The sequence below is a fragment of the Nuphar pumila genome, chromosome 7 (genome assembly GCF_984573655.1).
Source record: "Nuphar pumila chromosome 7, dmNupPumi1.hap1.1, whole genome shotgun sequence".
NCBI lineage: Eukaryota > Viridiplantae > Streptophyta > Magnoliopsida > Nymphaeales > Nymphaeaceae > Nuphar > Nuphar pumila.
This window is the reverse complement of record NC_143255.1, coordinates 68,711,750-68,737,585: the sequence shown is the minus strand read 5'-3', so window position 1 is coordinate 68,737,585 and position 25,836 is coordinate 68,711,750. Positions and strand designations below refer to the sequence as shown.

General features: G+C 36.2%; 1 protein-coding gene across 2 annotated transcripts in view; it reads right to left on the bottom strand.

The window, feature by feature from the left end:
• Positions 1 to 344: 344 nt before the first annotated feature.
• Positions 345 to 25,836, bottom strand: part of APC10 (anaphase promoting complex 10) — a 167,545-nt gene continuing 142,053 nt past the window's right edge. For both annotated transcript variants that reach the window (XM_090012440.1, XM_090012441.1), the window contains 3 exons: positions 18,523 to 18,593; positions 636 to 740; positions 345 to 538 (listed from right to left, as the gene is read on the bottom strand). In XM_090012440.1, the coding sequence (XP_089868566.1) occupies positions 469 to 538; positions 636 to 740; positions 18,523 to 18,593 (246 nt within the window). In that variant the 3' untranslated portion in view covers positions 345 to 468. The remainder of the gene's footprint in view (positions 539 to 635; positions 741 to 18,522; positions 18,594 to 25,836) is intronic.

Here is a 25,836-nt window from a genome sequence, read left to right as displayed (position 1 = left end):
CCATAGTAGAGGAGCAGCAGGAAGAGCTGAAGCGCTTGAATGAGTTAATACGATGACGCTAACGGCTCGGTCCCTTCACTATCACCACAGACCTCTAAAAAAATTCTCAATTGGCATGTGTCGGAGTTGTAACATGGAATGCAAGGCACATCTCAACATTTTTTATAGTAGTATATTAGGGCTCTAAGAGTGATATGTGACAGATCGCTCCTCCATTTCCTAGGCATAGGCATGTCAATATAACAAAGAATTCTTTCATGAGAGTCACATTGTTGAAGCCTTGGAAAATTGCAAAGTGCAAAATGTTTAATAAAAAAAAAAACGCTTCCCAGAGACGCTACATATTTTTGGAGGTGCACTGCTATACATAATCTTGTGCCAACATCAATTTCCATGGGCCTTAAATGAACTATGCTCCAATCATCGCAGTAGAGCTGAGCTGCAAAAATCAAGAGCAGGCCAAACTATTCATCTGACAGACGAGTATGTGGTGAACTCCCTTGATGTGAAGTGAAAAGGCTGATGAGGAACAGGGTTCCTGTATCGCAGCATCATGTTAGAAAAGAAGTTCCAGCTGGCACTAGTACGGGAAAGAATGGAACAAAAAACGGTAAATGCGAGGACTTTTGACATACGGGCGAGGGCCATAAACTCGTATCTGCCGAACATGTGTGTCCCTCCCATTCAGGTGATTAGACAGCACAGCAATCTGAAGCATAAACGTATGGATAAAGGTTTCTCTGCGACAGAGCCAAACACATGGATATCACCATCCTCATAAGCTTAGTATCATAATATCATAAACTACAAAACACATGCAAATCACCAAGTAGCGTGAAAAAGCAAATAATCTAAATACAATGGCATTCAGATGACAGCCAGTGAGAGAGCTTAAAGCACATTTACCGAAAGTATCTTGTCAAAGATCACCAAGGCAAACAAGACAAATTTCAATTAATTTATAGTACCGATTTCTGGTTTAATTGATAAATCAAATTTCTTAGCATTAAGGGCACGTTCGCTTCCAACCCTGTGAGAATCATTCCCTCAAGATTTTCAAAGAATGATTCTTAGGAGGGTCATTTTTGTCAATATATATATATATATATATATATCTTTTTTTCTTTTTCTGTACATCTAAATACCCACTAGAGGTATTTTGGTAAATTGCCCTGTACTTTTCCTTTTCTAGGTTTTTCCTTTTTTTCTTTCTTTTACCTTTTTTTGTTTTTTATTTTTTTCTTTATGTAATAGGACCACAAAGGAGGCCCCCTCTTCTAGTCGTTGGGGCCCCAACTTGGGGCTCCCAACAACTAGAAGGGAGCCCCCTTGTGGTCCCTCTCAATTCCTTTTTGCTCTTCTACAAATAGAGGGTTTTCCCTCTTGTAATTGCAAGGGTTTTCAGCCCACTTTATCTCTCTTCTCAATACATTTTTGCCTTTTAGGCATTTTACCCCTTAATGAGTCATTTGTGTACTTTACGTGCTTGTGTTCTTGGCTTTTTACTTTACTCTTTTAAAGAGTTCTTTGGTTTGTTGGTTCTTCCGCTATTTTCATTACATGGTATCATAGTCATTGAATTTTCAATATCCTTGGAGCTCTTCATATTCTATATTTTCCATCATCTATGGAGCATGAATCAAGAGTTGAGCTATCCTTCAAACTCAACGGCGCAAACTATCTTATGTGGGTATCGGCTATGAAACATCATCTAAGAGGTAAAAAGTTGTGGGGCTTTGTGACGGGCACCACTCTTGAACCCACCTTAAAGCTCACAAAAATCGAAAGAGGTGTTGAGAGAGCTCTAGATGGAGATGACCGCATCAAAGTCATTAACGAGCACCAATCCAAGGTAGAAGATTGGGAAAGTAACAATGCCAAAATTTTGGCATGGTTCATGAACAATGTTAATATCAAAAATTGTGCTAACATTGCTAAATTTAGGAGAGCCAATGAAGCATGGTTCTTCCTTAAGGGTATGCATACCCAAAAAGATCTAGCTAGACAATTTTTTGTCAAAAAAATATTAGAACTACTAGACAAGCGGACATGAGTGTCTGTGACTATTTTAGTGCTTTAACCCCTCTTTGGGATGAACTCGCTCTTCTTGAGCCCAAGTAGGTGGCTTCAGAAGATATTGAGCTTAGAAGAGAACAAATTGAAAATGAGCATTTATTTTAATTTCTTCATGGGCTTAGGCCCGAGTTTGAACAAGTTAGAACATCTCTTCTTCATAGAAGTGAAGTCTTACCTATTGAAGACGCTCTTGCCGAAGTATGCCAAGAGGGAACTCGTCTTGGCATGAGCCTTAAGAATGATGAAATTTTGGTTGTTACTAGGCCGAGAAACAATGTAAAAACATATAGACCGCCCCATTTTTCCAAAAATAATGGGTATAGAAAGGGAGTGATTTGTCACTATTGTAATAAACTGGGGCATATTAAGTTGGTTTGTCCAAAGCTTAAAGGAAAGGTAACCGTGGTTGGAGAAAACACTTCAAAGAAGGAAGAAGAAAATATCAATGGAGGAGATATCAAAGAAACTTTTTGCCAAACTTCTGAAGTCCTCCAACATCTAATCAATACTTCTTCAACATCCACTTCTGGAGCCGCTATAGCATATTCATCATCACCTCAAGGTATGTGGATACTAGACTCCAGTGCTTCTTTTCATATGACATCTCATAAAAATTCTCTCTCGAATGTTTTTTCGGACCCTATATCTTTGTATGTTTCAATTATCGATACGGCATCTTTAAAAATTGAAAGTATTGAAACACTTGACTTGAAATCTTTTCAAAACTTTTTTGTTCCTAAAGTAAGTGTTGTTCCAAAAGTTAACTTAAATCTTTTTTCGGTCTCTCAAATTACCGATCATAGTTGCCAAGTCTCTTTCTCACCCAAAGATTGTACTGTGCAGGATCTCCAGTCAGGGAAACTGATTAGGCAAGGCCATAGGAAGGGAAATCTTTATTTTATAGATTTTTTGACCCTTCCATCCAAGTCATTTTTTAATTTTGCAAATGTCAAAAGCATTGAAGTTTGGCATAAGAGACTTGGTCATCTGAACTTTTTAAAGATGTCTCTTTTCCCCTTTTTGGACAATACTTGTAAAGACAAACACATGACTTGTAAAGATTGTATTTTTGGGAAATCTAAAGCTACTCCATTTTCTCAAATAAATTATGTTCTCACACGACCGTTTGAACTTGTTCATTCCGATGTATGGGGTCCCTCTCCTATTGTATCTAAAGGAGGTTTCTCATACTACGTTGTCTTTATTGACGATTTTACTCAATTTACATGGATTTACTTTTTAAACCATAAATCTGAGGTTTTCTCTTTTTTTAAAGAATTTCATGTAATGGTTAAAAAACAATTTTTAAGAAACTTGTCCATTCTTAGATCTAACTCGGGAGGTGAATACATGTCCAATGATTTTCAAAGCTATTTGAAAGAAAATAGAATTCTTCATCAACATTCTTGTCCAAATACTCCGCAACAAAATGGTCTTGCAGAAAAAAATCAGACACATAATAGAGACAACAAGAACTCTATTAGTTTTAAAAAATATTCCAAAACCCTTTTGGGCCGAAGTTGTTCTTACTTCAACATATTTAATTAATAAAACACCCTCGTCTTCTGTGAAAAAATCTTTCTTCATTTGAAAAACTTTACAACATGTCTCCCGACTATAAAAGACTAAGAGTTTTTTTATGTAAGTGTTTTGTTCTAACTTGCAAAAACGATAAACTTTATTCAAGGGCAATTGAATGTATTTTCTTAGGATATAGCGAAAAACAAAAAGGTTAGCGTTGTTTTGACCTATTGAATAACAAATTTTATATCTCAAAAGACGTCACTTTTCTAAAAGAAGAAAATGGTTTTTCGCATAACCTAAATGAAAATGTTGATTGTTCTTTTTTGTTTGACTTGCTACCTAAAGAGAAATGCATAGACATTCATGTTGAAACTATTGAACCTCTTATAGCTACCATTGAGGATCATATTGCATCTCAAAATGATGATCAACATGATCCACATGAAAATATAACAAGTCACACACAAGTTTATACTAGAAGAAATGAAAATAATCTTCCTTGTGCCCTTGAAAAATTCTCTCAAAATGAATAGTTAGAAGAACCCTCTCAAAGGAGATCAAATTGTATTTCTAAAATACCTAATAGATTTGTATCTTATGATTCTTTTTCCCTAAATTTTCGAGTTTGTTTGTTAGCTCTTCATTCTTTCCATGAACCATCTCATTATAATGATATCAAACAATATGCTCATTGGAATGAAGCAATGGAACTTGAACTTAATACACTTAATAAAGCACAAACTTGGAAAATCATTGATCCCCCTAATGGCAAGAAACCCATTGGATGTAGATGGGTTTTCAAAATAAAAACTAAAGTGATGGTTCTTTAAAAAGATTTAAGACTCGATTAGTAGCCAAAGGATATGTCCAAGAATATGGGGTAGATTATTATGAGACTTTTGCCCCTGTTGCTCGAATGACTATTGTTGGAGCCCTTATTACAATAGCATCTATTAAAAAATAGTTTGTTTTTCAACTTGACGTCAAGAATGCCTTTTTAAATGAAGATCTGGGTGAAGAAGTTTATATGGAAATGTAAAAGTATCTTTAACAAGATACTAGGATGAAGACCTTAATAATTTTTATGATAAGCACGTGCACACATGCACAAAAAACACTCTTAGAACACTTGTGCACAAAATCACAACTAAGTAAATCTCACAAATGCACAAAGGCATAAAAGAATAAAAGCTTTATTGAAAAACACTTGGGCTTTGTCCCAAAGCCTTGAAAATACAAGGGGGGAAATGCCCCTATTTATACACAATAAGGAGGACCTTGGAGGGGTCCAACTTATAGACATTGGAGCCCCTCCAACGGTCACAATTGTGACCGTTGGAGGGGCCCAACGTTTATAAGAGTGGGCCCTCCAAGGTGAGTTGACTAAGTCAAATAAAAATAAATAATAAAAATAAAAAAAAATAAAAAAGTAAAATTACAAGCATATTCGTAAAATGAATATGCTCAAGAGTGGTGAAATGACTAAACTACCCCTACGGCTAATAATAAAGAAATATATATTTTATATATATAATTAGGTAGATACATATACATATGTATAGTATAGTATATATATATATATATATATATATATATATATATATATATATGTATGTATCACCTTATATATATATATATAATATATATAAGATTATAATATTTGATATATAATTTAACGCCCCCTCAAACTTAGGGCAAGATGACCGAAAGTTTGCCAAGGAGAAAGTTGAATCGAGGAGCACACAAAGCTTTGGTGAATAAGTCTGTCAACTGATATTCTGAAGTAACATATGGAAGATTGATGACTCCCTTCAGATAGGCTTCATGAACATAGTGACAGTCTATTTAAATGTGCTTGGTCCACTCATGGAAAGTATGATTCTTAGCAATATAAATTGCACTCTTGTTATCACAGCATAGTTTGGTGGGCCCTTCTAATATGATCCTCATGTCTTCTAACAGTTGATGAATCCATACGATTTTCATGGTAGTAGTTGTCATGGCATGATATTCAGCTTCGGTTGAGGATAAAGACACTTTTTGCTGCTTCTTGCATCTCCATGAGATCAACGAATCTCCTAAAAACACACAAAAACTAGTGGTGGAGTGACAGTTATTTGGGTCATCTCCCCAGTCAGAATCAGGGTAAGCAATTAATTTTAATTCAGAAGAATAGGATAAGAATACTCCCTCATTTAGTGTACCCTTTATCTTACGACCCATAGAATTGCACTCATGTTAACCGATGTTGGTGCATGTTAAAACTGACTTGCAGTATGAACTGCATGAGAAATATTTGGTCTAGTAATACTCAGATACATCAATGATCACACAAGCTGTCTGGAGGGGGTGGGATCAGAAAGAGGAATACCATCATCAATCTTCATTTTGGCTCCCACTATAGCAGAAGTTTCACAAACCTTATCATCTGTGATACCTGACATATCAATAATCTCAGAGGCAAGCTTAGTTTGAGATAAAAAATACCCTCTATGAGAGTATACTACTTCAATACCCAAAAAATAAGTTAGGAACCCCAAATCAGACATTTCAAATCTATCCTTTAAAATTGATTTTATGCTTTTAATCCCTTTAGAATCACTTCTGATTATAAGCATATCATCCACATATAAAAGCAGAATAACAATCCCTGCATTGGTTTTTCTAACAAATAAGGCAGTGTCAGTGAAACAAGATGAAAAACTATTTTTTAGCACTACGGAGTTAAACCTATCATACCAAGCCTCGGGGGCTTGTTTTAAACCATATAGTGCGTTGCGAAGGCGAAGCACTTTCCCGTTGGGAGTCTTCATTCTAGGTGGAGCATCCATATATACCTTTTTATTCAAATCACCATTTAGGAAAGTGTTTTTAACATCCATTTAATAGATGTTTCATTTGTTGATTAAGGCTACGGTGATGAGACATCAAGCAGTGACCATTCGAGTCACAGGAGCAAAAGTTTCTTCATAGTCAATCCCATATTCTTGACTATATCTATTTGCAACTAATCTCACCTTATATCTTTCAAGAGATCCATCGCTCTTAGTTTTTACTTTAAATACCCATCTACATCATATTATTTTCTTACCCTTAGGAAGATCTTGAAATTCTCAGGTCTTGGCTCTTCTTAGAGCATCGAGTTTATTTTTCATAGCTTCTACCCATTCAGAACATTTATGTGCTTCCTCAAAATTTTTAGGTTCTATGTAAGAATGAATGGCACTAAGACAGACTCTATATTTAGGTAAAAAAGAATCATATGAGATAAACCTAGAAGGAGCTTTTCTATGTCTTTTGGTCCTTCGCAGGTTCTCCTCTCTTGGAGAAACAGTCTTACTGGTGTCATCATATCTTTCAAGAGCACTTCTGAAGGTGTTTTTATCTCTATGGACATAGGTGATGGGCTCTCTAAAAGATCCCTCATCGATATGTTGATGAGGAGGAGAGAGCATAGAGGTGATAGTTTCCTCAGTTTTATTTTCGCTTGAGTTATTCTGAGTTGACTCATCATCACTTGTATCATCATCTTTAGCTAACATTTCAAATAGAAAGGAATAATCCATATTCTTATCATGAGATACAAGGCTTTCGAAACCACTAAAATTTTTCAAAAAACTCACATTTCTGGAGACATACAATTTGTCATTTTTAACATCATAACACTGAAAACCCTTTTGGGTTTCCGAATAATCAAGAAAGGCGCAAAAAATGGCCTTTGGGAAAAGCTTATCATTTTTATCCGTAAGGACAAAACATTTACATCCAAATACCCTTAACCTGCTGTAGTCAGGTTCCTTCTCGTATAATTTTTCAAAGGAGGAAATTTTGTTCAAATTTTTTGATGGAAGTCTATTTATGAGATAGACCTATGTAAGGGTTGCCTCAGCCCAGAGTTTTTTTAAAATGTTTTGGGAAATAAGCAAAGTCTGAGTTGTTTCAATAATATGCCTATGCTTTCATTCGGCTAGTCCATTTTGTTGAGGGGTTTTTAGACAAGATTTTTTATAGAGAATACCATAACTTTCAAGATAACTCTTGAATTCATTTGATAGGTATTTTCCTCCAGAGTCGAATCTAAGGATTTTTAAGTTCTCATTGAATTGATTTAAGATCTGTAAATGGAAAAACTCAAAGAATACTCAGAAACGTGAGAGAGAGAGAAAGAAAGAACTTAGAAACTTAATTAGGTCTAATCTCCTTTAGTTTAAATAGAGATTAGCCAAGAGAGCAAATTTACATTAGAGTCTCTCATTATTTATAAATTACCAAAAACAACTTTAAGAATAAATAAACTTTACTTTAGAGTGGTCGACTTATCTTAACACTCCCCCTCAAGCTGGAGCATAGATATCAATCATGCTCAGCTTGCCACAACATTTTGAGAAACTGGGCCTGGCAAGAGGCTTTGTAAAAATATCTGCAACTTGATCCTCAGATATTACATGCTTGGTAGAGATATGTCTAGCTTGAACCATATCTCTTATATAGTGACAGTCAACTTCAATATGTTTTGTCCTCTCATGAAATATCAGATTATTGGCTATATATGTAGTCTTGTTATCACGCATCATCACCATAGGTGATGAAACCTTCACTTGAAGATTGGTCAACACAGTTTGAACCCACATTAATTTAGCTATCGTTTGGACCATAGCCCTATATTCTGATTTGACACTCGACCTAGCAACCACGGTTTGCTTCTTGCTTCTCTAAGAAATTAGGTTACCTCCCACAAATACACAAAATCCTATGGTAGATTTCCTATCCTCTACAGACCCAGCATAATCAACATCAGAGTAAGCAACTACTTCCAAGGTGCCCCTTTTTTTAATAATAACCCATTTCCAGGAGAAGATTTTAAGTACCTAAGTATTATCATTGTAGCATTCCAATGTACCGCAGTCGGTTTGTCCATGAATTGGCTAACCTTGCTTACCGCCAGAGCAATATCAGGTCTAGTCATTGTCACATATAATAACTTTCCTACCAATGAGTGATAGCTCCTGCTATCAACAGGTTTTGACCCCTCATCCAATAAATGAACTTTGTGATCCATGGGAATATTTGTTGGTTTAGCTCCCAACATTCCTGTCTCTTTTAATAAATCAAAAACATACTTCCGTTGAGACAGAATTGCACCCTCATTGCTCCTCGCCACTTCAATGCCCAGAGAGTATCTAAGAGAACCAAGGTCTTTTGTAACAAAATGTTTTTGAAGATGAGCCTTCGTAGCTGCAATATCTTTCATGTTATCTCCTGTAAGGATGATGTCATCAACATATATCACCATAACAACTATGCCTGAGTTAGTTTTCTTGATAAATAATGTGTGGTCTGATGCTGACCTATTAAAACCAAACTTTGACATCACCTCAAACAACTTTTGAAACCATGCACGAGGACTTTGCTTTAGACAATATATCGCCTTTCTTAATATGCACACCTTCTGATACTCCCCCTCAACCACAAACGCAAGAGGTTGTTGCATGTAGACTGTCTCAGACACATCCCCATATAGGAATGCATTTTTCACATCTAGTTGACTCAAACTCCATCTACAATGAACAACTACGGAGAGAATAAGACGAATGGTGTTCATCTGTGCTACGGGAGAAAATGTCTCAAAGAAATCAACACCATATGTCTGAGTATAACCTTTTTCTACTAACCGGGCCTTGTATCTTTCAATTGAACCATCTGAGTTGTACTTAATAGTATATACCCATTTGCATCCAACAATGTCTGCATCCAATGAAGGATCAACAAGATCCCATGTCTGTTGAGATAGTAAAGCATCCATTTCATCATGCATAGCCTGCTTCCACCTGCTATCGAGTACTGCCTTTTGATAATTCATAGGAATAGTTTCAGCAGATAAAGTTGAAATAAATGCTTTCATCTGATTACCAATTCTGGCATGTGACACAAACTGAGACATAGGATATAAGGTACATTGTCGTGTCCCCTTTCGTAGAGCGATTGGTCTGTTATCATTAACAAAAATGACATTGCCATCAAGAGCACTTGCCTCAAGAAAAGAAAAAGAAGATGGAGGCACTGGAAGAGGTGGAGTTTTATGCACATACACCAATGGAGGATTGAGAAACCGTAAGGTAGAATGAGTTGAAGGAAGTGTCAGGGGCACCGATTCCAAAGGAAAAGGAGGAACAGGAAGAAGAAATGAGTCATCTTGATCAACTTGCATCCTACCACCAGTACTGAAATAATATGGAATAGACTCCAAGAAAGATACATATGCACTAACATACTCCTGACGAGAAATCAGATCATAACATTGATACCCCTTTTGATTTTTGGGATAGCCTATAAACATACACTTAGTGACTTGAGTGGCTAATTTATCACAGTCAGGTCCAAGTCTGTGCACAAAACAAATGCACCCAAATACCTTAGGTGAAAAAGAGAAGAGGGGTACATTAGGATACAAAATTTACAAGAAAATTTGGTCGTCCATAGATGATGAAGGCACGCGGTTGATCAAAAAACAAGTCGTGGTAACCGCATCACCCCAATATGAAGCAGGAACATTTGATTGACTCATAAGGGTGCGGGCTACATTAAGGAGATGCATGTGTTTTCGCTCAGCCACCCCATTTTGTTGGAAAGTATAAGCACACGTGGTTTGAGGTTGAATACCATTGTCCCGATAAAATTGCAACAGTGCTTTTGTTTAAAACTCAAGGGCATTATCAGTGCGGATAATCTTGACAACGGATTCAAATTGAGTTTTTATTTCAATAACCAATGATTTGAGAATACTAGGAACTTCAGATCTTTCTTTTATTAAGAACACCCAAGACAACTTCGAAAAATCATCGACAATAACAAGATAATAACGACATTGATTCCTGGTAGGAATCTTACTAGGACCCCATACATCCGCATAAAGAAGTTCAAAGACTTTATGACTGGACTGACTCTGACTAGAAGGAAACAAACTCCTATGATGCTTGCCCAACTGACATGCTTCACACTAGAATGATGTAGTAGACGAAATTTGAGGAATGACACGACAAAGCTTCGACAATAAAGGATGTCCGAGACGACGATGCCACTGAACATGACTCAAGGAAAAATCGACTGCAGCATAAATGTTTCTCAAAGGGTGATGTAGATAATAGACTCCATTTTCTTCATAGCCTCCACCAATCTTCTTCCCCGTCAGCAAATCCTAAAAATGACCACACACAGGATCAAATATCACCCTACAATTTAGCTCTTTTGTAAGGCAGTTAACAGAGAGTAAACATTGAGGAAATGAAGGAACATGAAGGACATTGTTCAACTGTAAGGAAGAAGATATAGAAACATTTCCCTGACCAATAATAGGGGAGGAACTCCCATCAGTTAATGAGACACCCCGCTGTGCAGTAATAGCCTTTAGATCTGAAAATTTTTGAGAATTTTCGTATAGATGTCTAGATGCACCAGAGTCAATAATCCACTTACTATCATGGGGAGAAAGATGGTCTCATGTTGAGTAGGCCACACCAGCTACAGGAGAAGAGGAACTTGAAAGACGATGAGCAACCAGTTCATCATATTCTGCACGAGTAAGAGTGATACAATCACTGGTGTCATTCGCTACTTCTACTTTAGTAACATTAGCTTTTGGAACATTTGGCTTTAATGGAGAAGAAGCAGGCCGTCCATGTTTATCCCAGCAACGATCTTCTAAATGTCCTGATTTTTCACAAAAGGTATATTGGAGTTTACCTCTACCTCTCGTACCTCTTCCACGACCTCTTCCTCTAACATTCAGAGTGTTTCCTCGTCCATAACTAGATGAAACAGCTAAAGCAGATGACTGAGATACAGGTAGATTGTGGAAGAGAGATGGCAAGTCTACTCAACCGATTGTATGCATCAGCAAGAGTAGGAACAACAAACCCGGTTAACATTTGGACTTTAGCAACTGAGAACTCTGAAGATAGGCCTGTGAGGAACCGAGCAACCATAGTCTGTTCTTGATGATCCTTTTGTTTTGAATAATACAGTGGTCTATGAGCATTAAGTCTTTCAAAAGCAGCTTTGACGAAGGCATAGTACTAGACCAATGTCTGATCACCTTGCTGCAAATTATATATTTCTTGTTCAACTTGGAGAACACGACTCACATTAGTCTTTTGAGAGTACGTATCTCGAAGATTGTCCCACATTTGTTTAGCCGTATTGTAATAAATTAGGCCATCTGCAATATGAGGTTCAATGTTATTCATGATCCATGACATAACAATGTCATTATCTTCTTCCCAAGTACTGTATTTTCCTGTCTTATCATTTGCTTCTGATTCCAACAGTATGTGTTTTTTACGATGTCTAGACACCGACATCATAAACGTTTTGGACCACCGTGCATAGTTAGTTTCATTTAATTTCACAGAAGACTGGAGAACACGACTCACATTAGTCTTTTGAGAGTACGTATCTCGAAGATTGTCCCACATTTGTTTAGCCGTATTGTAGTAAATTAGGCCATCTGCAATATGAGGTTCAATGTTATTCATGATCCATGACATAACAATGTCATTATCTTCTTCCCAAGTATTGTATTTTCCTGTCTTATCATTTGCTTCCGATTCCAACAGTATGTGTTTTCTACGATGTCTAGACACCGACATCATAAACGTTTTGGACCACCGTGCATAGTTAGTTTCATTTAATTTCACAGAAGACCCACATGAGAAAGAATTTGCGAAGGCTTTATGTTCCCCAATAGTCTCATTCTTGAAATCGGATTTTGAAACTTCACCCATACTGAATAACACTCCCTCAGTAGTCACCACGAATAGTGCTGCTGCAATAAACTTCCACTTAAAAAAAATTAAATCTGATAGAGATCGGCTCCACACTATGCAGATCCACTACGATGATGAGTCTTCACCACGACATCAAATCTGCGATCAGATCTGAACCAACTAGAACAAATGATCTGATAAAGAAAAAAACCATGACTATTTAATATAAATTGTTCTTCACAACAACCAGATATGAGTGAACCAAAATAGAAGTATGCAGGTCCACAACTGAAAAATATATCCAATCTTCACCACACTCAGATGAGTCAGATCTGTAATCAAATCTAAAAAAAAATCCATGACTATGTAATATAAAGTATTTAATTTAATTTTTTTTTCGACACCCAAATATGAAGGACCCAAAAACAAAAGTATGCAGGCCCACGACTGAAAAATAGATTTAAACTTCACCACAACATCAAATTTGTGATCAGATCTATAGAAAAAAAAATGCAGATCCATGACTATTTAATATGAATATTTCTTCACGACAACCAAATTTGAATGAACCAAACCAAAATTATGCATGTCCACGACTGAAAACTATATTTAATCTTCACTACATTCAAATTTGTGATCAGATCTGAACTACCTAGAGCATACGGTCTAGAAAAAAAACCAGATCCACGACAATGTACTGCATATAATCTCCACCAAAAATAATTTTTACAATCACCCACTTCACAACTTCAGCACTATACCCATACCTGTATCCACTCAATTTGGTTGACAAAGACCCATAGATCCACGCGACTTTTAGATCTGATTACATATCTGAGTCATGACACTTGTCAGACCTCAGATCTATTATCAGATCTGTACCACTCATTAAAAAAAATGACACCTTTTTATCTGATCCTCTTCACGTGAACCTTTTTATCTGATCCTCTTCACGTGATCTAATACCCTTCACTCAAACTTTGACGCAGAACTCGAGATCGCACTCCCCAGATCGACGGCTTTGATACCATGTAAATGGAAAGACTCAGAAACGTGAGAGAGAGAAAGAAAGAACTTAGAAACTTAATTAGGTCTAATCTCCGTTAGTTTAAATAGAGATTAGCCAAGAGAGCAAATTTACATTAGAGTCTCTCATTATTTATAAATTACCAAAAACAACTTTAAGAATAAATAAACTTTACTTTAGAGTGGTCGATTTATCTTAACAAGATCATCATATGAAAAGTTTTGAAAGTCGAAAAAACTTCATCCTTATGTTTGAGAAAGTATATCCAACAATACCTAGTGTGATCATCAACAAAAATCACATAATATGAGAATTCTCCTTTAGATATCACAGGAGTCGGACCCCATACATCACAATGAATGATTTCAAAAGGTTTTGTTATAAACATGGATCTTTGATAAAAGGGTAAACTTTTCATTTTCCCAAGAATACATTCATTACATGTAAAATCTCCTTTACAAAAATGTTTAACAAAAGGTAAATATGAAATTTTAACAATATTGGGATGTCCAAGTCTCTTATGCCACACATGAATATCTTTATTTTGGACAACATTACAAAATTGATTCTTGGGAACTTGGAGAAAGTCGACATAGTAGAGATCTTCTTTCCTAGAGCCTTCCTCAATCAACTTCCCGAACCGGCGATCATGTATCCAACATTTATTAGAAGAGAATTTTATATCGCAACCATGGTCCGAGAGTTGAGAAACTAAAAGCAAATTTAAATTTAGTTTTGGTATGAATCTAATTTTTGGAATAAAAAAATCTTGTTTTTTAAAATTGCCTATTCTTTCAATTTCAAGGAATGTTTCATCCGCCGTTGAGACAAAAGATGAAAAGAAAATTTTAGATTATTCGGAAAGAGAATAAGCACTTGGGGTCATATGAAATGATGCACCGAAATCTAAGAGCCAAGATGTCTTACCAGGAGAAGGAGAAGAGGTTGACATAGCGGCTCTGAAAATTCCTCCCTTGAGAAGAGGTTGAAGAGCTTCCATAATTTGTTGTAGAGAGAGAGACCCATTTGAAGAGGATGGTCGTTCTTCCGGTTGAGTGGTGGTGGCCATTGCAAGCAATTTCTTCCATTTTGGGCAAATTGGTTTGATATGCTCCGGTTCTTTACAAAAATGATAATTTAATTTGCTATAGTCTCTCTTTCCATTTTGCCAATTTCCTCCTTGATTTTGATTCTTAAAATGAGGAGGTTTGTAGGTCCTCACATTGTTACCCAGTCTTGAAATGGCATTCACCCCTTCACTTTTTTCTTGAATAGATGAGGTTGCAAGGATACTAGGATTGCTTTTACTAATGCCCATATGGGTTTCTTCCCCACTCAATTTAGAAATAACATCTTCAATGGCAGAAGATGTGAAAGAAGAAAGAAGAGAAGACCGAATTTGTTCAAATTCGGGTCTAAGACCATTTAGGAAGTTAAAAAAGTGATTGTCTTCTAGTTGTTTGTGTCTAAGCTCGACAGCTTCACCACTCTATTTGGGTTCAAGCATAGCAAGCTCGTCCCAAATGGAAGATAATTCGGCAAAGTATTCCCGAATAGTCATCTCATTTTGTTGTAAGGTCAAAGCCCTCTTTTGAAGATAGTATTTGTGTGACAAATCTCTTAGAGTATACATTTTTTCAAAATATAGCCAAGCTTCGGAAGTTTTCTTGAATTTGATGATGTTGGCATTGATCTTAGTTTCAACGGATGAGAAAAACCAAGATAGGATCTTGAAGTTTTTCATTTCTCATTCGTCATGTTTTTGAATAATCTTCAAGAGCTCTTTGCCTTTTTTCTCCTTCAAGAATCTTTATATCGCCTTTTTCCATAATAGTAATTTTTGGTTCGGGTTCAGGTTTCGGTATCGAACATTGAACATACCTCCAAAGCCCCTTCCATTTAATATGGGATTCCATATTACCGGCCCAAACATGATAGTTTGAACCGTTGAGTTTAAACCCGAGGGAGAAGTGGGAGTCTTTTTTGCCCATTAAAGAGCATAGAAATAAAAAAGGAACACGTACCTCAATAGATTTTTAAGTTTTTCTTGACAAAGAAGACTTCTAAAATATTGGTCGAAGGAAATGATCCACTTCAATCTCCAATAGTTTGAAGGCACGTTTTTTGAGGCACCCAAGAATGTGGAGAAACGCACGATCTTCCTTCATCAAACCTTAGCTCTGATACCATGTGAAAGTATCTTTAACAAGATACTATGATCAAGACGTTAATATTTTTTATGATAAGCACGTGCACACATGCACAAAAAACACTCTTAGAACACTTTGCACAAAAGCACAACTCACTAAATCTCACAAAGGCATAAAAAAATAAAAGATTTATTGAAAAACACTTGGGCTTTGTCCCAAAGCCTTGCACAATAAGGAGGACCTTGGAGGGATCCAACTTATAGACGTTGGAGCCCCTCCAACGATCACAATTATGACCGTTGGAGGGGTCCAATGTCTATAAGAGTGGGCCCCCAAGGTGAGTTGACTAAGTCAAATAAAAAGAAAGAAAAGAAAGAAAAAAACAAAATTACAAGCATATTCGTAAAATAAATATGTGCAAGAGTGGTGAAATGACTAAACTACCCCTACAGCTAATAATAAAGAAATATATATTTTATATATATAATTAGGCAGATACATATACATATATATAATATATGTATATGTATCACCTTTTTATATATATAAAATATATATAAGATTACAATATTTGATATATAATTTAACAGGAACCACCTCCTAGCATGAATTTAAATGGTAAAATTTTGAAATTAAAAAAGCATTATATGGCCTTAAGCAAGCTCCCAAAGCTTGGTATGACAAAATTAGTAATGTATTAATCAATTTGGGTTTTATTTCTTGTTATACTGTCACTGCTCTTTTTGTTAAAAAAACAGGTGACTCAATTGTTATTCTACTTTTGTATGTTGATAATATGATCATCACTGGAAATGACAAAAAGGGAGTAAATGATGTTAAGTCTATGTTAAAAAAAAGTTTTGATATGTCTGACTTGGGGGTTTTGAGATATTTTTTAGGTATTGAAGTGGCGTATTCTCCTCGGAGATACATTTTATCTCAAATGAAATTAGCAGCAGACATCTGCATCAAATCAAGAGCTTCAGATGAAAAGAAAGTTAAAACTCCTGAAGCTATAAATACAAAGTTGAGACTTGAGGATGGCGTTCTTTATGAGGATCCTACCCCCTGTAGGCAATTGATTGGATCCCTTACTTATCCATCACCCGTCCGGATATTGCTCATGTGATTCATGCTGCAAGTCAATTTCAGCATGCTCCTACTACAGTTCACATGGCGGCCGTGATGCGAATTGTGCGATATATCAAGAACTCCATCTTCAAAGGGTTTTTCTTATCATCTTCTTCATCTCTTGAATTAACTGCTTATACTGATGCAGATTGGGAAGGAAATCCCAATTATCGAATCTCAACTACTGGTTTTTGCATTCATTTAGGTGAATCCCTCATTTCATGGAGATGTAAAAAGCAGCAAAAGGTTTCTCTATCATCCACTGAAGCTGAATATCGAGCCATGGCGATGACAACTATGGAAATTGTGTGGCTTAGAAGTCTCCTCTTTGACATGGGCATCCTCATTTCTTCTTCTACCATGATGTATTGTGATAACAAGAGCGTGATTTACATCGCAAGCAATCATACATTCCACGAGCGTACCAAGCATATTGAAATGGATTGCCACTACGTTCAAGACAAATTTCTCAAAGACACCATCACACTACCATATGTTACTTCAGAATATCAGTTGGCTGACTTCTTCACCAAAGCGCTTCCAACTCCGCGTTTCATGTTTCTTCTTGGCAAACTTTCGGTCTTCTCCACGTAAAGTTTGAAGAGGCGTGTTAAAATATGTGTGTGTATATATATATATATATATATATATATATATATATATATATATATATTTATCTTTTTTCTTTTTTTGTACATCCAAATACCCGATAGGGGTATTTTGATAAATTGCCCTGTACTTTTTCTTTTCTAGGTTTTTCCTTTTTTTTTCTTTATGTAATAGGACCACCAAGGGGCCCCACTCTTCTAGTTGTTGGGGCCCCAACGGTCACATTTATGACCATTGGGGCTCCCAACGACTAGAAGGGAGCCCCCCTGTGGTCCCTCTCAATTCCTTTTTGCTCCTCTATAAATAGAGGGCTTTCCCTCTTGTAATTGCAAGGGTTTTCAGCCCACTTTATCTCTCTTCTCAATACATTTTTGCCTTTTAGGCATTTTACCCCTTAGTGAGTCATTTGTGCACTTTAAATGCTTGTGTTCTTGGCTCTTCACTTGACTCTTTTAAAGAGTTCTTTGGTTTGTTGGTTCTTCCGCTATTTTCATTACAATTTTCACATAGCATTGCAAACATGAGAGAATTGTGCCTCAAGAATAACCCAATCTGAGGCAACTAAAAGCACAAATGTTTTAACTAACCCAAGCATGGTAACCTCTCCATGCAGCAAACCTATGCTTTGAGTAAAGGATAATTGGACGATGATGTGCTTAACAGATTTTCCCACCATCCTAGCAATAACAGCAGAGGGGAAACTGTCTGAAGAGACAAATATGCTTTTAGCCATTCCATAAGTTAGCCAGCATACACAAGCAAAAAAGGCTACATTGGTTTTAATTAGCAAGCATTCAAAAGATTCAGCTGACAAAAAACAATTTTTAGGCTCATTTAGTTAATAAATTTGGTTTAGGCAGTTAGGCCTTGTTGGCATCCATATATTAGTTCCATTCATTAGTTGTTTTGGCACTGGCTAAAACAAGGAAAATCCAGGACACGGTCAAGTCTTTCAAAAATATATTATAAATCCATTCATCCCAGGTTATTTACTTTGTGACTAGATTACTGCAACAAGCAACTTTGCTTGCAGTACATGTACTGTAATGTCGTACAAGAAAGTTTAAAAGAACCAATACAAAAGCCCTAAGCCTATATGACAGTATGTTGTGCCAGATGGACACAAGATGCATTGTTGTAGGATATAAATGCCATCATGTAAACCATCAAATAACCTAAGCATGCACAAACTTAAAAATTTGCAAACTCGTGCATATGCCAAACAAATTTAAAAATGTTTTACCTAGGGTCACTTCCAGAAAGGGGTATGTGAATCCAACCAATTGGCTTCTCAAGTTCCATCGTTTTGATTTCCTGCAGAAATGAAAATATGAATATGAATGCATGAAGCAAATTTGCCCATCAAAAGGAAGAGAACGCAGAGCACATGTAGATCACATCAGATCAACTGAATATATATATATATATATATAGTACTGAGAGTTTATAACCTCAAATTCATACAACCAGCATATGCCTGCTACCTTTGTGGGTTCCAAACTCCTTGGTGAAAAATTCTCATTTTTTTTTATTTACCCTTTTTTTTGGCACATCTGACCCTCCATATGTGATCTACATATTCACTTTTCTTTATTCTGAGCATATCGGCAGTTTTGTAATGATCATTTTACTGCATTTGGGTCATTTTTGGTAGAGAACCAAGATGGGAGTGATTTTGAGTGATATACACTTGGTATTTGGGAATTTTGTTGAAGTTTCTATAATTGTGTGTGGGACGGTAATCATGTTTTTGTGATTTTGGGTGTGATGTTCAGTATCAGCAGGGTTGATAGTGTGTTGTTATTGGTAGAATTGAGTATAGAAGGGTTATATTGGCTCACTGTGAGTGCTGTTGTGATTTGAGTGGGTCAATTTTTGAGTCCTTCGGATATCAGTTTTGCTGCTGTGCTTTTGCCTTTGGATGTCCTGAGTTTTATCAGTTGTGGTCAGCATACTTTGCATTGGTTTGTGTGTTGTAGATATTTCCTGTGCAAGGCCTACTGAATTTTGTAGTTTGGAGGTTGTGATGAGTATGGAGAAGGGAGACTCGATTCAGTCAGATTTCATGAAGACAATGATTGATGGAAAAAAGTTAGGAGGATATCTGGATGGAACTGTAGTGATACCGAAAAACTGGTACTCCGGATTATGAGTTGGTGATGAAGGAATGAAAAATGAATAATGAGAGGGTGAAGTCCTGGATTCTTGCTGGATGGAAAAATGGTTTGTCGTCCAAAGACCGAACGACAGCGATCTTCCAAGTTTTGGGGGAGTTTTGGGTTTTCTCTAGAATTCAAGGGTTTTCCTAAGCTAAGAGGTGTGAAATGACCTAAGGTTTTGGGGATCTTCACCTTAGAACCTAAGGAAATATTTTAAAAAATACTAGCCCTTGGGCATCGTCAAAAATTGGATGTCTACAACAGGACAACTCCTTTTCATGTGTCCCATTTCTTTACAATAGTGACACCTAACTCCATTCATATCAAATTTGGGTGCCCTAGATTTTGCACCCCGAGAACCACGAGTCTGCTTGGATACCACCATAACAGAATCAACCATCTATTCATTCAAGGCTAGACTAGAATGAGCTCTGACAAGAATGAGGAAGGAGTAGGAGTAGTAGTTGTACCTACTTCCACCTATGACAATCAACCATCTATTCATTCAAGGCTAGACTAGATGCAATAGCAAATTCAGCAGCTTCTCTCTCTCTGTCTACTTCCTCGATCGCCACTGCTTCCTCGGGTATATCTGGTTGTGTCTTTGCAGGTATACCTAGTATTACTTTTGATGGTTAATAGACTCATGAGTGTCATGCCACGTGACAGAGAATGAGTCCATATTAACCAATTGTATTCCACACGGCAGATGGTTCTCTCATGAGTGTCTCTAAAGTTGGGCTAGTTATCTTTGCTTTTAATCCTAGAGAAAAAATGAATGTTCCTGAAGTCTTCTTAGTTCCATCTCTAGCCATGAATTTACTTTTTGTTGGCCAAATTACCCAGTACAATTATGATGTTGTGTTCACCCCTGATTGTTGTTTTGTGTAGGATCGATTATCAGGGAAGAAGATTGAGATTGGCATAGGCGAGGCCATCTCTATTAACTTGACCAATTGGAGCCAAGTTCTGGAGGCTAAGTTAGGCATCGTGCTGCCGTTTTGGAGTCCTCGGTCTTGTGGCATCAATGGTTTAGTCATGTGTCTAGTTCTAGGCTACAATTTATGTCATTTTTTGGTGTTCTAGGTGATAGTTATACTCGTGAGGTGCCAGATGAGGTCAAGTGTTGTAAGAGTTGTAGGTTGTCCAAGAGTTATGCCCTCCCATTCAGTCTTAAAGAGGTTGAGTCTACTTGTCCTTTTGTTCTTGTCCATTATGATATTTGGGGTCTATCTAATATGAGGTCAAAAGGAGAGTCCATGTATTTTGCGACATTTATTGATGATTTTACCATATATACATGGATTTACTTTATGAAAAATCAAAATGAATTATTTGATATATTAAGAAGTTTTATGTTTATGTTGAGACTCGATTTGCAACTAAGATGAAAATTCTTTGCTTAGATTCAGGGGGAGAGTATGTGGGGAACAACTTGCAAGATTTCTTGGTAGAGAAAGGAATGGTGCATTAGAGATCGTGTTCATATACACTGGAACAAAATGGGGTTGCTGAAAGAATAAACACATATTTGATACTAAGAGAGCTTTGTTATTTATCAGTGAAGTGCCTAAGGAGTTTTGGGTTGAGGTTGTGGAAGTTGCAGTGCACTTGATAAATAGGATGCCTTTAAGAATGATTAGAAAAATGTCGCCATATAAGTTGTTTGGAAGGGAGCCTAACTATGATATGTTGAGAGTGTTTGGAAGTACCTGCTTTGTGCTCATTCCTCCTCATTGTAGAGACAAGTTGTCACAAAGGACAGTTAAGTGTTTCTTTATTGGGTATCCTCAAAGGCAAAAAGGATATAGATGTTTTGATTATGTGGGAAAGAAAGTCTGAACTTCTACGCATGTAGAATTCTTGGAGCACATGTCATAATATAAGGGTAAAAAGCAAGTTGAGAGTTCTGAGTCTGTTTTCTCATTTCTTGTTCCTTTTTTGAAAGTCTGAAAAAGATAAGGAGAAAGGGTGAATTACTTATAACAGAAGATCTGTAGATGCACATACTCAGTCTTTCCTTGAGCAGCATGATCAGGAGAGTGAAGTCTCACCTGAACCAAGTCTTAATGTTTCTCAGGCTGATCCTGAAGAACAAGCACCTGAACCTTCCTTTGTCCCTTTGTCTGTTCCTCAGGTGCGTAGAAGTTCCTGCCGTTTTGTTGCACCCTCTCGATTTTTTTCTTATGAGTCTTTTCGGCTACTCACCAAGCATTAATCCTATTATGAACCTAAGTCTTATGTTGAAGTTATGCTGGAGACTGAATGGTAGAAAGCTGTGTGAGGAGTTGCAAGCGCCGGAGAGAATGAAAGTACGAGAATTAGTCAAGCTACCAGATGGAAAGAATGCAGTTGGTCGCAAGTGGGTGTTAAATTGTATATATATACTATTGATGTATATATATTTTTATTTTATCTAGTTCATTTAGAACTAGAGTTGGACTAGTCAACACTTTGTTGACTAGTCAAAGGAGTCGTTGGACTAGCTCCAATGGCTCTATTTCTAGCCATTGGAGCTAGTACAATGACTCTTTTGAGTCCCTCTCCTTGCCTCTTGCTTGTATATAAGTAGGGGTGTTTCCCCTCTCTTGTATAATAATGCTTCTTGCATAGTGATGAATAAAATAATATTTATTTTAGCCCTCTTGTGAAATACCCCCTTATGGGTTTGGTATTGAGTGTGCCCTTTTGTAGACACTTTTTGTGTGTGTTCTTTTGAATCTTTAGTGAACATATTTAGTGTGATTGAAAGATTTTTGTTTCTTTACATGGTATCATAGCCTTGGTTGCTCTTGTCGTCGCTTGAAGATTGCTTGTTGCCTCATTTTTCGTGCCCAAGGTAGAAATAAAGGTCTTCTTGGTAAATTAAAGTGTTTGTGGAATTGTGCAAGTGTGGCTTATTGGCTTGAGTGATCGTGGTGGTGCGTTCGTGCTAGTTCGTAGTGGTGCACTCGTGCTAGTTCTCTTTCTTTTTAAATCTATTTTGTTCTCTCATCTCTTTCTTTCTTTGTAAGAATGAATGACAATGAGAAAGTCACCATCTTACCTATAAAACCCAATGACAAACTTTGTAATGTGGTCTTCAATAATGAAGCACCACATATGGGAAAAGGGATTATGAGAGTTGATGGTTCCGATCCGGAGCCTAAACTAGTTCTCATAAAGGTTGAAAATGAGAAAAAATCTCTTACGGATTGTGGGAAGGCTAAGGCACTAGCCACTTATGAAAAAAAGTGAGAAGAATAGAGAATGGGGCACACCAAGATTATGTCTTGGTTAATCAATAGCGTAGATATTAAAAAGTGTTCTAGTCTCGCAAAGTTTGAGCATGCCAACAAAGTATGGGAATACCTTAAGAATATGTATTCCTTTAAAGATATTGTAGATGTGTGCAATTTGTAAAACAAAGTTCGGACAATGACTCAAAAGGACAAAAGTATTAGAGAATATTGCAATGAATTGTCCGAACTTAGAGAAGAATTATCTATCCTTGAGCCTAAGTGGCATTGCCCGGAAGATATAGAGCTCCGGCAAAAGCAACTTGATGTGGAATATTTTTATCAATTTATAAATAGTTTAAGACCGGAGTTTGAAAGCACCAAATCAACATTTCTTCATAGAGGAAAAATTCCTTCTATTGTTGACACTCTTGAAGAATTGAGTATGGAGGAGAATAGGCTAAGAGGGCATTCTTTGAAAAATGAAGACAACTTTTTTTTAGTTGTCTCCAGACCGGGAAACTACATGCACCCTTACAAACCAGCTCATTGAAAAACAAGGAAACGAGATTGACAACAAACCTTATTGGAAACAAGGCAATGAGTATGACAAGAAAAGGACTATTTGTTATAATTGTCATGAGCTAGGACATACCAAACCTTAATGTCCTAGATTTAGAAAAAGAGAAGAAAAGAAAATGGTTTAGATTGGTTCGTCTCAAGAACCGGGTGATTCTCATGATGCACCCGTATCTATGTCAAACTTATAGAGATTCTTCAACCTCTTCTTAAAGGAGTATCTTACTCAAATGGAGCATCGACTGGAGCCGCGGTTTCTTCCTTCTCCGATCCCAGTAAAACTCCGTGGCTTCTTGATTCTGGTGCTTCGTTTCATATGACCCCCAATCAAAATATTTTATCTGAATGTCATACCAACTCAAGCATATCAAATGTTTTAACAAATGATGGTACATCTCTTGAAATAAAAAGAATTAGAAATTTTGAAAATACTATACAAAATTTTAAAAGATTTATTATTCAAAAAGTAAAGTATATTCCTAAATTAAATTTAAATCTCTTGTCAGTTTCTCAAATATCTGACCATGGATGTAATGTCTCCTCTTCTAATGGGTGTTGGGTGCAGGATCGTCAGTCAAGAAAGTTGATTGGGGAAGGCTATAGAGAAGGAGGTCTCTACTACATGAATTTTTTGAAAATGCTTAAGGATACCTTTTATTGCAATGTTCAGAAAATTGGCTTGGACTTATGGCACAAACGACTTGGTCATCCTAATGTATCCAAAATTCAATATTTTTCAAATCTGAAAAAATTTGTAACTATGAAAGTTTTAAATGTAAAAACTGTATTCTTGGTAAAATGAAGAGATTACCATTTTATGAAAGAACTTTTATTTCTTGTAGATCGCTTGAGTTAATACATTTGGATGTCTCAAGGCCAGCATCAGTTATATCAAAGGATGGATATGCATACTATGTGATTTTTGTTGATAATTTCACTAAGCATACTTGGATCTACTTCTTTAAGCATAAGTCTGAAGTCTTTTCTCATTTTCAAATATTTCACAACTTAGTCAAAAATAAGTTTAAAAATGACATTTCTATTTTTCGCACTGATTCAAGGGAAGAGTAATTATCAAAAGAATTTAAAGATTATTTTAATTTACATGGCATCACACATCAAAAGTCTTGTCCTCACACATGGTTTGGCTGAACAAAAACATATACACATCATAGAAACAACTAAAACTTTGCAGATAGCAAGTCAAGTACTAAAGGATGTTTTGGCTAAAGTACACCTAAGTGCTACACTTATTAATAGAATGTCATCTTCTTCTCTGCAAAATATAACACCAATTGAAAAAACTTTTAAAAATAGGTCTTGATTACTTTAGATTGAGAGTTTTTTTATGCAAATATTTTGTTTTCACTAAAAATTGATAAGCTCTCCCTCGGACTATTCCTTGTACCATTTTAGGTTATGCAAATAATAAAAAAGGCTATTGATGTTTTGATCCCAAAAGAAAAAAACTATACTATTTCACAAAATGTGCCCTTTTTAGAAAAGAAAAGTTTTTTTTTACTATGAAAAGATTGAAGTAGTAGCTGACTACTCATTCTTATTTGATTTAATTTCAAGTTATGAAAAATGTAATTATGAATGTGACCTAGATAGTGGTCGTGATGAATGTGATCTTGATAATGGTCATGATGATATAATTACTGAAGAACAAACTCATAGGAACAAAAAATATTTACAATATTTTAGGCATAGGGACCTTAATCAACAATGTGCACTAGAGAAATATGTTGAACAACCTGAAGTACAAACCAAAAGATCATCTAGGATTTTTAAACCACCTAGAAAGTGATAAAATGTGACTAGACATCACTGGATCTCCAGATCCGTGACGTCTATTCATGTAATCCTGTTTCATAATGTATAATGGCATTCTTGTTATTTGTTTATATTTTAAACCCAACGTAAGCTATGCTTTATATAATAGAATTAGGGCATGCCTCTTGTTGAGTGGCTGTCGATTTTTACTGTGCATCTCCCTCTCTCTTTCTCCTTCTCTCTTCCCTACAGAAACACAACTCTGGTGACATACAAATCTGATATTAGATTTCTCTCATGGTATCAAAGCAAGGTTGCGGTTTGCTTCCAAAAGGTATGCCCATAGAGACCTGAAATTTGCTCTTCTTGTTAGAATCTCTTTTTTTCTCTATCTATTTCTAAATCTTCTTGGAATCTCTCTCTTTTTCTTTATCTATTTCTAAATATTCTTCTCTTCTTCTTTTCTTTCCCTATTTATCTATTTATTTTTTGTCTTCTTCTATTAAATAGGGTATTTCTCTCATTTGACGTTAAGCTTTCTTTAAGTCTCAAGATCTCTATTGACGTCAAATCGATGTTTCTTTTGTTTTAAATGCGCTAATCTAAAAATCTCTATTGTTCTGGTATTAAACCAAATTTTATTTTGGGATCTGCAAATTAATCTGAAGCAAGTCGCTTTTGCCGACATCTTTCTATTGTTGAATCCATTTTCCCTTTCTTTATTTTCGTATATTTTCAGTCAACTCTTATATATTGGCAGCACATTATTGTGATAGCAGGCCTGGTTACAAAAATCAGACTGAGTCCAGAATAGTGCCTTAATCT